Raw genomic sequence first — 15,486 nt, 5'->3', positions numbered from 1 at the left:
TTTATATGCTGCAAAATTCACACATTATAAGTATACAATTAAATGGTTTTTAGTAAATGTATGGAGTTGTGCAATCATTGCCACAATCCAGAATTAGAATATTTCCATCACCCCAGAAAGACTCTGCATGCTGGCTTGCAGGCATTCCCTGCTTCCACTCCCAGCCCCTGGCAATCACTGAAGAGATTTCTGCTCTATAAATTGGTCTTTTCTGTATATTTTATATAAGTTAAATCATGCAATATGTAAGTCTTTTGTCTGACTTCTTTAACTTACAATATTTTGAGTTTCATCTGTATTTATCGTGTATAATTAGTTCTTTTCTTTTAATTGCTGAATAGAATTCCAATTATATGTATATACCACATTTTATTTATCCATTCACCATTTGGTGAATGTTTGAATGGTTTTCAGTGTGGGGCTATGAACATTTGCATACAAGTCTTTGTGGGTACCTGTTTCCATTTCCCTTAGGTATATCTCTAGGAGTGGAAGTGCCAGGTCATATAATAACTCCATTTTGAACATTTTGAGGAATAGCCAAGCTGTTTTCCAAAGTGGCTTCACTATTTTGCATTCCCTTCATAAATTGATGAGGGCTACAATTTCTCCATGTCCTCACCAACACTTAACATCTGTCTTCTTGATTATACTTATTCTAGTGGTCGTGAAGTGGTATTGCACTGTGGTTTGAATTTTCATTTCCCTGACATGCAGCATTTTTTCAACTGCTTATTGGACACTTTGTATATAACCTTTGGAGAAATGTCTGTATAAACCCTTTGCTCATTTTTCATTTGGGTCATTTGCCTATTTATTATTGAGTTGAAAGAGTCCTTTATATATTTTGAATACTACATCCTTATCAGATAAAAAATTTGCAAGCATTTTCTCCAGTTCTATGCATTGTCTTTGCATTTTCTGGGCGTCCTTTGAAGCACGAAAGTTTTTGAGTATGATGAAGCACAATTATCTATGTTTTTCTTTTGTTGCTTGTTGGTTTTGGTGTCATATCCAATAAACCATTGTCTAATTCAGGATCACAAAGATTTATTCTGTTATTTTCTTATAATTTTGTAGTTTTAGCTCTTACATTTTATCTTGGATCCATTTTGAGTTAATGTTTAAGTGTAGGATTCAGCAAGGTATCCAGAGCATAACCTGAATAAATCAAAGAATGAGGTAGATCTTTATATGTTGACATGAAATGATATCCAAAATATATTGTTACTTTTTATTATTACTATTATTTTTAGATAGAGTCTTGCTCTGTTGCCCTGGGTGGAGTGCAGTGGTGTGATCTCAGCTCAATGCAACCTCCGCCTCCCAGATTCAAGTGATTCTCCTGCCTCAGCCTCCAGAGTAGCTGGGACTGCAGGCATGCACCACCATGCCCGGCTAATTCAAAATATATTGTTATTTTTTAAAAATCAAGGTACAGACTAATTTACACTGCTCTTGTTTTTGTGTGAAACACACTCACACACACACACACACACATACATTCATACATGTATGCACTATTTCTGGAGGGGAGTATACAAACCCACAGCAATGACTGTCTGTCAGACTATGGGGTTGGAAGTCCAAGAGGGAGGAAAATTTACATTTTATTGTATGCTCTTGTTTACCCATTTTTAAATTAGCCAGTAAAAATAACTCAAAATACACACCTATAAGTATGTACAATTATTGTGTCATTATGCATTTTTAAAATTAATGAATAAAAATAAAAGTATACAATCTTCAAAAACATCAATAAAAGAAAAATATGTAAACAAAATTTATGAAGAAAAATTGTACAAGAATAGCTAATAAAAATTTTGAAGAAGTACAATGAAAGAAGATGTCATACAGATATCAAACATATTACAAAGTTGAAGTCATTAAAATAGTGTGGCAACAGATTAGTTAAGGAGAATTAAAAATCCCAGATTTTAGCAATTTAGTATAAGATAAAGAAGACATTTTCAAACTAATGAAAAAAGGATTGGTTATGTGAGTTGCCATTTGGGAAAATTTCTATTTGAATTATGCACTATATCCAAAAGTAACTTCCAGGGCAATTAGATTGTTCACTGTAAAAATAAAGCTATATAAGTAAGAGAATAAAATAGAGACTATTTTTATAATTTCTTGGAGCTGTCAAAGACATTCTTAGGCAGAAAATAAAAGTGAAAAAGATCCAGAGAAAGTTAAATGAAAAGATTGATAAAAGATAGGAGGTTTTGACTATATAAAGATAAAAAATATTTGAAGGACAAAAAAATATCATAAAGGAGTGACAAAAAGTACAAGTGACAATGTGAGGAAACCATTTGAAAGATAAATGACAATGTGTCAATATCCGTAATCTATAAAGGCCTTTTACAAATACATAAGCAAAAGATGACTACCCAAATAGAAAACTGGACAAAATTTACAAGCAGGCAATTCACAGAGGGAGTTATACAAATAGCCAACAAACATGAAACAATATACAATTTGACTACTAACCAGGGAAATGCAAATGAAGACAACATATAAACATTTTGCTCATCAAATTGAAAACTTTTTCTGAAGGTTTATAATATATGTTGTTGGCAATGGTGTGGGGAAAAGGGCAGTCATATACTTATGGTAGGGGATATAAATTGGTACAAAATTGCTGAAAGTCAGTTTGGCAGTATCTAAAAAAACTCCACATCTAAAAACCAGTGCTCTTCATGACATTCTTGAGCAATTGAATTTATGCAACCGACGGCCTATCCTCAAATTTCTTGTGAAGAAAATAAACCCTTATTTATTTAAACCACTGTCCATTGAGTATTCTGTTACTTACACCATACTCATTCTTAATATCCTAGATCAGGGGCAAGCAAGCATTTTTTGGAAAAGGCTGGATAGTTAAATACTCTAAAATTGTGAGCCCTATTTAGCCTCTGTCACATATTCTCTTCCTCCTCCACCTTCTCCTCCCCTTCCTCCCATGCTCATTTCTTTTCTTTACAATATTTCAAAAATGTAAAATCTCACCTAAGCTCATAGACTATTCAAAAGCAGACCACAAGCCAAATTTGGTTCATAGGCCATAGTCTGCTGACTCCTATACGACATAATTAATGGGGAAAGATCTGGAAGGATATGTCTAAGCAGTATTTCAAAGGAGTGTCGAGTTGAATGGGTGACATTAAATTTTTATTCTATATACTCATACTTCAAATATGTGCAATCAGCTATTATTTGTGTAACATTTATAGCTTTTAAAAGATCATGTCCATTGGAGACAAGGCTGAATTATGAAGTATTTTAGAAACTCAAAACTCTCTAGACTTTTTCTTCTTACCAGACCTTAAATCGTTTCCTCAACTTACCAACAGTGTGTCTCCAACTTCCCCATAAAGTAAAGGTCCCAAGATTCCTGATTCATACTGAATAGCTTCACGAGTCTTAAAGGTTTCATCTGTGTATGCCATAAATCGGACTTTTTTGTACTTCCTACCAATCCGCTGAGAGCCATTGTTCAAATATTGACTTTTATAACTTCTGTATAAAAGAAAAAAAAGATGCGAGGTTGGGAAGAAAAATTCTAGGTAGGCTCAAATCCAACTCTAAAACAGCTTATATGATTCAATCAAGGCAAGGAGTGAGAAAAATACAAGCTTCTCTGACACTCTGCTATGTTAGTTTCCAAATGCAGACCTAATGCCGTAAAAACCCTAGAAGAAAACCTAGGTAATACATTCAGGACATAGGCATGGGCAAGTACTTCATGTCTAAAACAACAAAAGCAATGGCAACAAAAGCCAAAATTGACAAATGGGATCTAATTACACTAAAGAGCTTCTGCACAGCAAAAGAAACTACCATCAGAGTGAACAGGCAACCTACAGAATGGGAGAAAATTGTTGCAATCTATCCATCTGACAAAGGGCTAATATCCAGAATCTACAAAGAACTCAAACAAATTTACAAGAAAATAACAAACAACCCCATTGAAAAGTGGGCAAAGGATATGAACAGTCATTTCTCAAAAGAAGACATGCATACAGCCGACACATGAAAAAATGCTCATCATCACTGGCCATCAGAGAAATGCAAATCAAAACCACAATGAGATACCATCTCACACCAGTTAGAATGGCAATCATTAAAAAGTCAGGAAACAGGTGCTGGAGAGGATGTGGAGAAATAGGAACACTTTTACACTGTTGGTGGGATTGTAAACTAGTTCAACCATTATGGAAAACAGTATGGCGATTCCTCAAGGATCTAGATCTAGAAGTACCATATGACCCAGCCATCCCATTACTGGGTATATATCCAAAGGATTATAAATCATGCTGCTATGAAGACACATGCACATGTATGTTCATTGCGGCACTCTTCACAATAGCAAAGACTTGGAATTAACCCAAATGTCCATCAGTGACAGACTGGATTAAGAAAATGTGGCACATATACACCATGGAATACTATGCAGCCATAAAAAAGGATGAGTTTGTGTTCTTTGTAGGGACATGGATGCAGCTGGAAACCATCATTCCCAGCAAACTATCGCAAGAACAGGAAACCAAACACCGCATGTTCTCACTCATAGGTGGGAACTGAACAATGAGATCACTTGGACTCAGGAAGGGGAACATCACACACCGGGGCCTATTATGGGGAGGGGGGAGGGATTGCACTGGAGTTATACCTGATGTAAATGACGAGTTGATGGGTGCTGATGAGTTGATGGGTGCAGCACAGCAACATGGCACAAGTATACATATGTAACAAACCTGTACGTTGTGCACATGTACCCTAGAACTTAAAGTATAATAAAAAAAAAAAATACTCTTGCCGTTTGATTCCATACCCGTACCCAACCTTAAACATGGCTTCAGGATTTGTTGGTTTGAATAACTGGTAAGAACTTTTTGAGTATGGGGAAGAGAGAGTACCAATAGTCAAAAAATGCTTACCTGTCATCAGGGGCGAGGACTGAGGGAGCGTAGTCCCAGACCTCCTCTTCAGCAGCAATGTAATGTACCCAAGTTTTAGGATGCTTCTTGGCAACTGAGCGAATTTGGATAAAGGAAGGAGAGTTGTCATCATCAAACCTGACCACATCCATTTCAGAATCAGCAAGATCATCATCATAGTCTTCCGCTTCTTCATTATTTTTCATTCGTAGTTGGGGTTCCTCTGGGCAACTGTCTACTTTGACATAAGCTTCCATGCCATCTGGAGTCAGACAAACCAAACAATGTCAGAGTGTCCCGCTGTATTAGGCTGTTCTTGCATTGCTATAAAGAAATACCAGAGACTGGGTAATTTATAAAGAAGAGACTGAATTGGCTCATAGTTCTGCAGGCTATATGGGAAGCATGGTGCTGGCATCTGCTTGACTTCAGGGAGGTCTCAGGAAGCTTACAATCATGGGGGTAGGTGAAGGGGGAGGAGACATGTCACATGGTGAAAGCAGGAGCAAGACAGAGAGTGCAAGTTGTCACACATTTCTGAATGACCAAATATCATGAGAACTCACTATCATGAAGACAGCATCAAGTCATGAGGGATTCACCCCCATGATCCAAACATCTGCCACCAGACCCCACCTCCAGCACTGGAAATTACAATTCAACATGAGATTTCAGTGAAGACAAATATCCAAACTATATCACTTACCTTAACTTTTAGGACTCTTTCTCTCTTATTAGGCCTTCCAGGCTCTCCCCTAAGCACCCCCCTTTCCACATCACTTTCCCTTCTTGCCACTTTCCTATATATACTTATTTCTATATGGATTATCTGGTACTTGCTTGTTTCTTCCTCTGGTCTTTGCACTCACCATTTCCCTTCTGCCTGATCCTTCTCTCTATATATTTTACCTCCTTTTCAAAAGTTATTCATTTGCTCTTATAATATGTATTACTATTTCCCTTCTGGAACTGGTTTTGAGCCTATCATTCCCCTACAGCCAAATGATAAACAAAGAGACTTGAAGAACTGCGTATTTTCAGCATTTCGAAGCCTAGACCAGACCAGCTCCCCATCCCCATAGTCACCTAATGATTTCTATATTTACCCTATTGGATTATAATACAAATCATTGATTTAATAACAGCTTATTGGGAAAAATGTTAGTGTAGATATAAACTTTAAGACATGTTCCAAGTTCATAAAAACATGACAAGATACAACTTAAAATCAAGGAGATATGTATTTTAAGAGCATGTCTGCCTGTGACTAGTTGTAAACCCTACAGCAAATCTATTCAACATTCTCAGTCTCATCTTTATGGTTTGTAAAATGGATAATAATAATTCCTGCTGTATTTATAACATAGGGCAATTTTGAAGATCAAATACTTCTAAGAAGGGAGACCTGTTTACTTGATTATGAGGAACAGGGCAGGTTTTAGGAGCAGCAAACAACTAGTCTGAGGTTCATGTAGCCTTAAACATAATTCAGTCTGCATCTAAAAACGAAGTGTTTTGTCTGAGGTTCAATAAGATAAAGCATTATTTTTCTGAAAAATAAAGATTAAAATCAGTGGATAGAATCTGTGAAAGTAAAAAAACAAAACAAAAAATAAACTGTTAAACTGAATCAGGCTCCAACTGGACAATGATTGATTGACAATGATCATATACAAGTAAATGACCTATTCCTCTGTGCCTGCAAGAATTTTGTTTGTGCATCAACTTCCTGTTACTCATTCAGTATGACACTTTTTGTCCACTAAGGTCTTGTCAAAATTCCATAAATATTATGTGATGGATGAGGAAAAGAGATTTCTATTCTTAATCACTACAGAGGACTATAAACAAGGTCACTAATAGAACATAAGGAGGAAAATGGTGGATACATGGCAAGATCAAATCTCTTTTCTAAGTCAACCAAGGAACCTGAGGAGAATGTTAATATGAGAGTACTAGGAAGAAAGAAATGCTGTTAAATATAAAAGATTAGGCCTCTCTGACATTTTTCTCCAACAGCTCTTGCTATGGTTTGAATGTCTGTCCCCTCCAAAACTCACATTGAAATTTAATTATCATTGTGATGGTGTTGAGAGGTGAACATATAAAGGTGTTTAGGTCACAAGGGTTCCACCCTCATGAATGGACTAATGCAGTTATCTGGGGAAAGGGTTCATGGGAGTGGATTCATTATCACAGGAGTGAGTTCACCCTCCTTTTGCTCTCTCTCTCTCTCACCCTTTCTTTGCCGTTTTGTCATGTAATGCCTTCCACCATGTTAAGACGCAGCAAGAAGGCCTTTGCTAGTTGCTGGCAACTTGATACTGGACCTCTCAGCCCCCAGAACTGTGAGCCAATAAGTTTCTGTCCATTATAAATTACTCATTCTGTGGTATTCTTTTATTGCAGCACAAACTGACTAAGCCTTCAATGGCCACAAGAGGGGTAGAGAAAGAGGGTTATTAGGTTGATCCAAGATTAAGAGTTAGCAGAATAAATACAAAAATAAGGAAAATTGGGGTGAAATGATGATGCAATCTGAATTTGCACAACTAGCAGTTACAAATAAAGTTATAGTAACAATAATTTAAAACTGTAGTTACCATCATCCTAATTTGTTTACACAGAACCTTTGACCCTTTGCAAAGTTCCCACCCGATAGTCCTTGAAAACCTCATGTGGTGCTTCACATATGCTGACCAGCTTTCAATCCCATGTTACTTGTCCTAAAAATCACTAGCTCCTTACCTGCCCTCAGTTTCACAGGTGTCTCTCATATACTGCCAGGTATCTACAGAGTGCCTCTAGTTGTCTGGTGTCTGAAGTCAAGCTTGCTCTACAATAGCCTGTCATATTTGCTATTTACTGCTCTGGGCATTACTACTGATATACTGGAGCCCTTACAGTTGCAACCTAGGCAATGCCTTTTTTCCATTTCCCTAGATTTCTCAAAAAAAAAAAAAAATCTCTTCAGCTACAACCTGCAGTTCCTCTCTCAATATTGGAGCATAGTTAATGGGAGAAGGCTGAGAAACCAAGGGCATACTATTCTCCTCATTTTCCCACCTCAGTCATCCATAAGCCATCTTTTCTCCATCACAGACATTTAACTAAAAATCCATGAGTCCTACTAATACTCAAGCCCTTTTATAGTCAAGGTAAAAACTTTACACTGGAAGCTAGAAACTAGGGGATCTTGGTTGAGGTCTAACACAGTAACTCTAAAATGCCCCCTTCAGCAACACACTATATTCCTGTACATTGTCCAGTAAATTCTATTAAAAGTAGGACTGGATATTTATAATACTCATTTTAAAGATCCAAGATATTACCATGTTGGTGGGAAGAGATATGACAAAACAGTAGAAACTGTCCAAGGTCCATCAAGAGTGTTTGAGCAGTAAGGAAAGTTATTGGTGAGATTTCCAAGGAGGCCTGGCGATGGTTCCTCACAAGAAATGTGTGACCTTCGAGGAATATTGAGTGCACTTCAGGAGTGGTGCCCATTCCAATCACATGCCAATAGACTGATTTCCTGTGGCATCCAATCAGACCTGTAAAGTAGGAATAAGACACGTATGGCTAAGAAGTAGAGAATTTGAAATGGAAAACACTTGCTAGGACAGAATGGACAAATTGATCTTAGACACTTTATTGCTACCTTGACTTGTAAACAAATTTATCTAGAATATTGGGCTACTATCAAACCAACAGCTCTTGCCAAGGTCATCAATCACCATCATGCTGCTAAATCCAATGGACATTTTTCAGTCTTTATTTGCATCTGTTGACCATTCATTCCTTCTTAAAACTCTCTCTTCCCTTGGCCTCTGTGCCAACATCTTTCTGGGGTTTTTTCTCCTACTTCTCAGACTGCTCCTTCTGTCTCCTCTCCTGAACTCTTCTGGAACTTCAGGCTCATACAGCCAATCACTTTCTCAACATCTCCACCTAGATATCTCAAAAAACCCACATGTTCAAAACTAAGTTTACACTTTTCATCACTTCCTTCTCTTCCAGAGTTTTTTATAACAGTGAATGGCAGCATCCTGCATTCGAATATGCAAGCAAGAATTATCCTTTTTACCATTCTCATCTCCCATATGCAATTTGACACTGACCAGGGCAATATAATCAATAATAGCTAATATTTATTGAGCACTTGTTTTATGTCAAGCACTATCCGAAGTATTTTACAAGTTTTAATTCATTCATTCCTCATAACAACCCTATGAATGTAGAAACCATTATCATCCATGTCTTGCAGGAGAAGAAATGGATGCCCAGAGAGGTTGATTAATTTTCTCAGTATTTGAACCTAAGTGTTCAGATCCCACACTGGTAACTACAAGGGCACAGCTGCCTCCTATTTTGGCTCTAAAAGCTTTCAAATGTATCTATTTTTTCACTATTACTACTACCACTATCTTAATCCAAGTTACCATTATCTCATCTGAGCTACTGATAAACTTGTTTTTTTTTTTTTTTTTGAGACGGAGTCTCGCTCTGTCGCCCAGGCTGGAGTGCAGTGGTGCGATCTGGGCTCACTGCAAGCTCCGCCTCCCGGGTTCACGCCATTCTCCTGCCTCAGCCTCCCAAGTAGCTGGGACTACAGGCGCCCGCCACCTCGCCCGGCTAGTTTTTTTGTATTTTTCAGTAGAGACGGGGTTTCACCGTGTTAGCCAGGATGGTCTCGATCTCCTGACCTCGTGATCCGCCCGTCTCGGCCTCCCAAAGTGCTGGGATTACAGGCTTGAGCCACCGCGCCCGGCCGATAAACTTGTTTTACAGGTCTCCCTATAACTGGTCATATTCCCCTCTAAGACTTTTACCCACAAAGAAACTGGTGTAATATTTCTGCATTCCAGATCTGATTGTAGTATCCACCAGCCTAAAACCCATCGCAGGCTGTCATTTCACAGAGAATAAAGTCCAGACTGTCTACTAAGGACTAGAAGGCCCCAGTAGGTTTGATTCCTAATACCTCTAACAGCTTCATCTCACATTGCCTCATTTTCCCAGTTTCAAAGCTAAATTCAAGGGGTACTTGCTTAGGGAAGCCTTCTCTGATTCCCCAGTCTAGGTCAGATTCTTTTATTATAGGCTTACATAGAATTATGTAATTTTCCTTCAGAGTAATGGTCAGTTTGTAATTTTGCATGTATTATTATGCTTATTTGACTACAACCCATCTCTCCACTATAAGGTATATGAGAACAGGAACTTGCATGTTGTCAAAACTAATTTCTTTTTTAATTATAAAATTATGCATGTTTATTATCAAATTACTGGAAAATACAGTAAAGACCTAAGGAGAAAACATCCCCCTCATACTTCATTATTCTCTTGGGTTGCTGAATCTCCCAAATTCCTCCTTTCTGTAGTTTCTGGTTTTACTATAGTACACATTCAGTGACTATTAAGGCCCTCTATATCTGAAAATGTCTTTTTTCTTCCCCCAAAATTGATTCAAAGTTTGACTAAAAATTCTAGGTTCAAAATAATTTTTCCCTTAGATCTTTTACAATATTGCTTAATTATATTGTCAGTCTAATTCCCATTCTTTTGTATGCATCCTGTTTCTCTCAGAAGAAGCTTTTTTTGTTGTTTGTTTGTTTTTTTGAGACGGAGTCTTGCTCTGTCGCCCAGGCTGGAGTGCAGTGGTGCGATCTCGGCTCACTGCAAGCTCTGCCTCCCGGGTTCACGCCATTCTCCTGCCTCAGCCTCCCGAGTAGCTGGGGCTACAGGAGTCGCCACCATGCCCGGCTAGTTTTTTGTATTTTTAGTAGAGACGGGGTTTCACTGTGTTGGCCGGGATGGTCTCCATCTCCCGACCTCGTGATCCTCCTGTCTCAGCCTCCCAAAGTGCTGGGATTACAGGCCTGAGCCACCGTGCCTGGCCACAAGAAGCTTTAAGTATCTTCTCTTTGTGCTCTGAAATGCTACAATGATAATTTTGTGTGGGGGTCTTTTTATTTATCCTAATGGGCAATTTTATTTTTTAAACTGTATTACTTTTTATTGACACATAAATAATTGTACACATTTATGGGTACAATGTGATGTTTTGATACATGTATACATTGTGTAATTATTCAAATTAGGGTAATTATCATATCCATCACCTTAAATGTTTGTCATTTCTTTGTTGTGAGAACATTCAAAATCCTCTCTTCTATTTGAAATATACAATATATTATTGTTGGCTATTGTCACCCTACTGTGCAATAGAGTACCAGAACTTATTCCTTCTATCTACCTGTAACATTGTACCCATTGACCAACTTCTCCCCATCTCCCACTTCCCCCTAATCTTCCCAGAATCACTAATTTCAACTACTATGAGATCAAATTTTAAAGACTGTACATAGGAGTGATATTATGCAATATTTGTCATTCTCTGTCTGACTTATTTCACTTAACATAATGTCCTTCAGGCTCATCCACATTGTTGCAAATGACAGGATTTCATCTTTTTTAAATGGATGAATAGTATTCCATTGTGTATATATACCACAGTTTCTTTATCCATTCATCCATTGATGGGCATTTAAGTTGATTTTATATCTTGACTATTGTGAATAATGCTGTCATAAACATGGGGATGCAGATGTTTTTTCAACATACTGATTTCATTTCTTTTTGGTATATACCTACTAGTGGGATTGCTAGAAAATATGATAGATCTATTTTTAATTTTTGAGGCATCTCTATACCATTATCTCTAACGGCTTAACTAATTTATATTCCCACCAACAGTGTATAGGAGTTTGTCTCCACATCCTTGCTAGCATTTGTTATTTTGTTGTCTTTTTTATAATAGTCATTCTAACAGAGGTAAGTGATATCTCATTGTAGTTTTGATTTTAATTTTCCTGATGGTTAGTGATGTTGAGCATTTTTCATATACCTGTTGGCCATTTGTATGTCTCCTTTGGAGAAATGTCTATTCAGGTCTTTTGCTCATTTTTAATAGGATTATTTGGAGTTTTGCTATTGAGTTGTTTGAGTTCCTTATACATTATAGATATAAATCCCTTGTCAGATGTATAATCTGCAAATATTTTCTCCCATTCTATAGGTTGTCTCTTCACTCTGTTGATTGTTTCCTTTGCTGTGCAGAAGCTTTCTAGTTTGATGTAATCCAATTTATTTTTCCTTTTGTTATTCATGATTTTGAGGTCTTGTCTAACAAATTCTTGCCCAAATTGTCTAACACATTCTTGCCCAAAGTGATGTCATGAAATGTTTACACTGTGTTTCAAATTTAACTCCTTAATCTATTTTCCTTTCCTTCCCTCCCCTCCCCTCCCGTCTTGTTCCCTTCCCTTCCCTTCCCTTCCCTTCCCTTCCCTTCCCTTCCCTTCCCTTCCCTTCCCTTCCCCTGTCTTGTTCCCTCCCCTCTCCTCCCCTCTCTTGTCTCTCTTCTCTTCTCTTCTCTTCTCTTTTCTTCTTTTGAGACAGAGTCTCACTCCGTTACCCAGGCTGGAGTGCAATAGCATGATCTAGGCTCACTGCAACCTCCACCTCCGGGGTTCAAGTGATTCTCCTGCCTCAGCCTCCCAAGTTGCTGGGACTGTAGGCATGCCACCACACCTGGCTAATTTCGTATTTTTAGTAAAGATGGGGTTTCACCATGTTGGCCAGGCTGGTCTCAAACTCCTGACCTCAAGTGATCTGCCCGCCTTGGCCTCCCAAAGTGCTGGGATTACAGGCATGAGCCACTGTGCCTAGCCTATTTGATTTTCATACATGATGAGAGATAGAGGGTCTAGGTTCATTCTTTTGCATATGGATATCCAGTTTTCCCAGCACCATTTATTGAAAAGACTGCCCTTTACCCATCATGTGTTCTTGTCAACTATGTAGAATATCAGTTGGCTTTAAATGTGTGGGTGTATTTCTGGGCTCTCTATTTTGTTCTATTGGTCTATATGTCTGTTTTTAACTCAACACGATGCTGTTTTGGTTACTATAGCTTTGTAGTATAATTTGAAATCAGGTAGTGTGATGCCTCCAGGCTTATTCTTTTTGCTCAAGACTACTTTGGCTATTTGGGATTTTTTGTGGTTCCACACAAATCTTAGGATTGCTTTTGTATCGCTGTGAAGAATGACATTGGAATTTTGATAGGAATTGTATTGAATCTGTAGATTGCTTTGGCTTTAATAATATTAATTCTTCAATCGATGAACATGAAATATCTTTTCATTTATTTGTGTCTTATTCAATTTCTTTCATCAATATTTTATAGTTTTCATTATACAGATATTTCACTTCCTTGGTTAATTTATTTCCGGATATTTTTTGTAGCTATTGGAAACGTGATTGCTTTCTTGATTGCTTTTTCAGATTGTTCACTGTCGGCATACAGACATGCTATCAATTATTGTATGTTGATTTTGTAGACTACAACTTTACTACATTCATTTATTAGCTCTAACAGTTTTTTGGTGTAGTTTTGGCGGTTTTCTATATATAAGATCATGTCATCTGTAAACAGGGACAATTTGTTTTGTTTTTTGTTTTTGTTTTTGTTTTGAGACAGTGTTTCACTCTGTTGCCCAGGCTGGAGTGCAATCTTGGCTCACCACAACCTCCACCTCTGGGGTTCTAGTGATTCCCCTGCCTCAGCCTCCCGAGTAGCTGGGACTACAGGAGTGCACCACCATGCCTGGCTAATCTGTGTGTGTATGTGTGTGTGTGTGTGTGTGTGTGTGTGTGTATATGTATTTTTAGTAGAGATGGGGTTTCACCATATTGGCCAGGCTGGTCTCGAACTCTGGACATCAAGTGATCTGCCCGCCTTGGCCTCCCAAAGTGCTGGGATTACAGGCATGCGCCATTGAGCCTGGCCAAACAGGGACAATTTGACTTCCTTCTTTCCAATTTGGATGTCTTACCTAATTGCTCTGGCTAGGACTTCCAGTACTGTGTTGAATAGAAGTGGTGAGAGTGGATATCCTTGTCTTATTCCAGTTCTTAAAGGGAAAGCTTTCAACTTTTCCTCACTCAGTATCATTTTGTTTGCAGGTTTATCATACAAGTATGTTCCTTCTATACTTTGTTGAGAATTTTTATCATGAAGGGATATTGAATTTTGTCAAATGCTTTTACTGTGTCTATTAAAATGATAATATAATTTTTATCCTTCATTTTTAATTTACATATGTTAAACCATCCTTACATCACTGGGATAAATCCCACCTGATCATGGTAAATGATCTTTTTAATGTGCTGTTGAATTCTATTTCTAGTATTTTGTTGAGGATATTGGCCTGTAGTTGTTTGTTGTTATTGTGCCCTTGTCTGGTTTTGGGATCAGGATAATGATGGCCTCCTAAAATAATTTTGGAAGAGTTTCTTCCTTTTCAATTTTTTGAATAGTTTGTGAAGAATTGGTATTAGTTCTTTAGATGTTTGGTAGAATTCAGCAGTGAAGTCATCAGGTACTGAACTTTTCTTTGATGGGAGACTTTTTATTTTTGCTTCAATCTTGTTATTCATTGTTGATTTGTTCAAATTTTCCATTTTTTCTTGATTCAACCTTGGTAGGTTGTATGTGTCCAGGAGTTTATCCATTTCTTCAAGGCTTTTCAATTGGTTGGCATATAGTTGTTCATAGCAGTTTCTTATAATTCTTTGTATTTCTGTGTTATCAGTTGTAATGTCCCCTTTTTCATGTCTGATTTATTTCTGTTTTTCTTCTTTATTATCACTTAGTCTGGCTAGAAGTTTACTGACTTTGTTTATCCTTTCAAAGAACTAAGTAACTCATTATACTGATCTTTTGTATTTTTTTTTTTAAATTTATTAATTATTATTAAACTTCAAGTTGTAGGGTACATGTGCACAACGTGCAGGTTTGCTACATATGTATACTTGTGCCATGTTGGTGTGCTGCACCCATCAACTCGTCATTTACATAAGGTATAACTCCCAATGCAATCCCTCCCCCCTCCCCCCTCCCCATGATAGGCCCCGGTGTGTGATGTTCCCCTTCCCGAGTCCAAGTGATCTCATTGTTCAGTTCCCGCCTATGAGTGAGAACATGCGGTGTTTGGTTTTCTGTTCTTGTGATAGTTTGCTGAGAATGATGGTTTCCAGCTGCATCCATGTCCCTACAAAGGACACAAACTCATCCTTTTTTATGGCTGCATAGTATTCCATAGTGTATATGTGCCACATTTTCTTAATCCAATCTGTCACTGATGGACATTTGGGTTGATTCCAAGTCTTTGCTATTGTGAATAGTGCTGCAATAAACATACGTGTGCATGTGTCTTTATAGCAGCATAATTTATAATCCTTTGGGTATATACCCAGTAATGGGATGGCTGGGTCATATGGTACATCTAGTTCTAGATCCTTGAGGAATCGCCATACTGTTTTCCATAATGGTTGAACTAGTTTACAATCCCACCAACAGTGTAAAAGTGTTCCTATTTCTCCACATCCTCTCCAGCACCTGTTGTTTCCTGACTTTTGAATGATCGCCATTCTAACTGGTGTGAGATGGTATCTCATTGTGGTTTTGATT

The 15,486-nt window shown here is 37.7% G+C and overlaps 1 protein-coding gene across 6 annotated transcripts in view; it reads right to left on the bottom strand.

The window, feature by feature from the left end:
• The window catches only part of F8 (coagulation factor VIII), a 218,915-nt gene that overhangs the window by 131,777 nt on the left and 71,652 nt on the right, over positions 1–15,486 (bottom strand). For all 6 annotated transcript variants that reach the window (XR_012091877.1, XM_073013275.1, XM_073013274.1 and 3 more), the window contains 3 exons: positions 8,279–8,500; positions 4,947–5,208; positions 3,354–3,525 (listed from right to left, as the gene is read on the bottom strand). Coding sequence is in view for 5 of the 6 variants with exons in the window: in XM_073013275.1 (XP_072869376.1) it covers positions 3,354–3,525; positions 4,947–5,208; positions 8,279–8,500 (656 nt within the window). In the remaining variant the exon portion in view is untranslated. The remainder of the gene's footprint in view (positions 1–3,353; positions 3,526–4,946; positions 5,209–8,278; positions 8,501–15,486) is intronic.

Source organism: Chlorocebus sabaeus, chromosome X, assembly GCF_047675955.1.
Source record: "Chlorocebus sabaeus isolate Y175 chromosome X, mChlSab1.0.hap1, whole genome shotgun sequence".
Taxonomy (NCBI): Eukaryota; Metazoa; Chordata; class Mammalia; order Primates; family Cercopithecidae; genus Chlorocebus; species Chlorocebus sabaeus.
The sequence above is the reverse complement of the archived record's forward strand: the minus strand, read 5'-3'. Positions and strand labels throughout refer to the sequence as shown.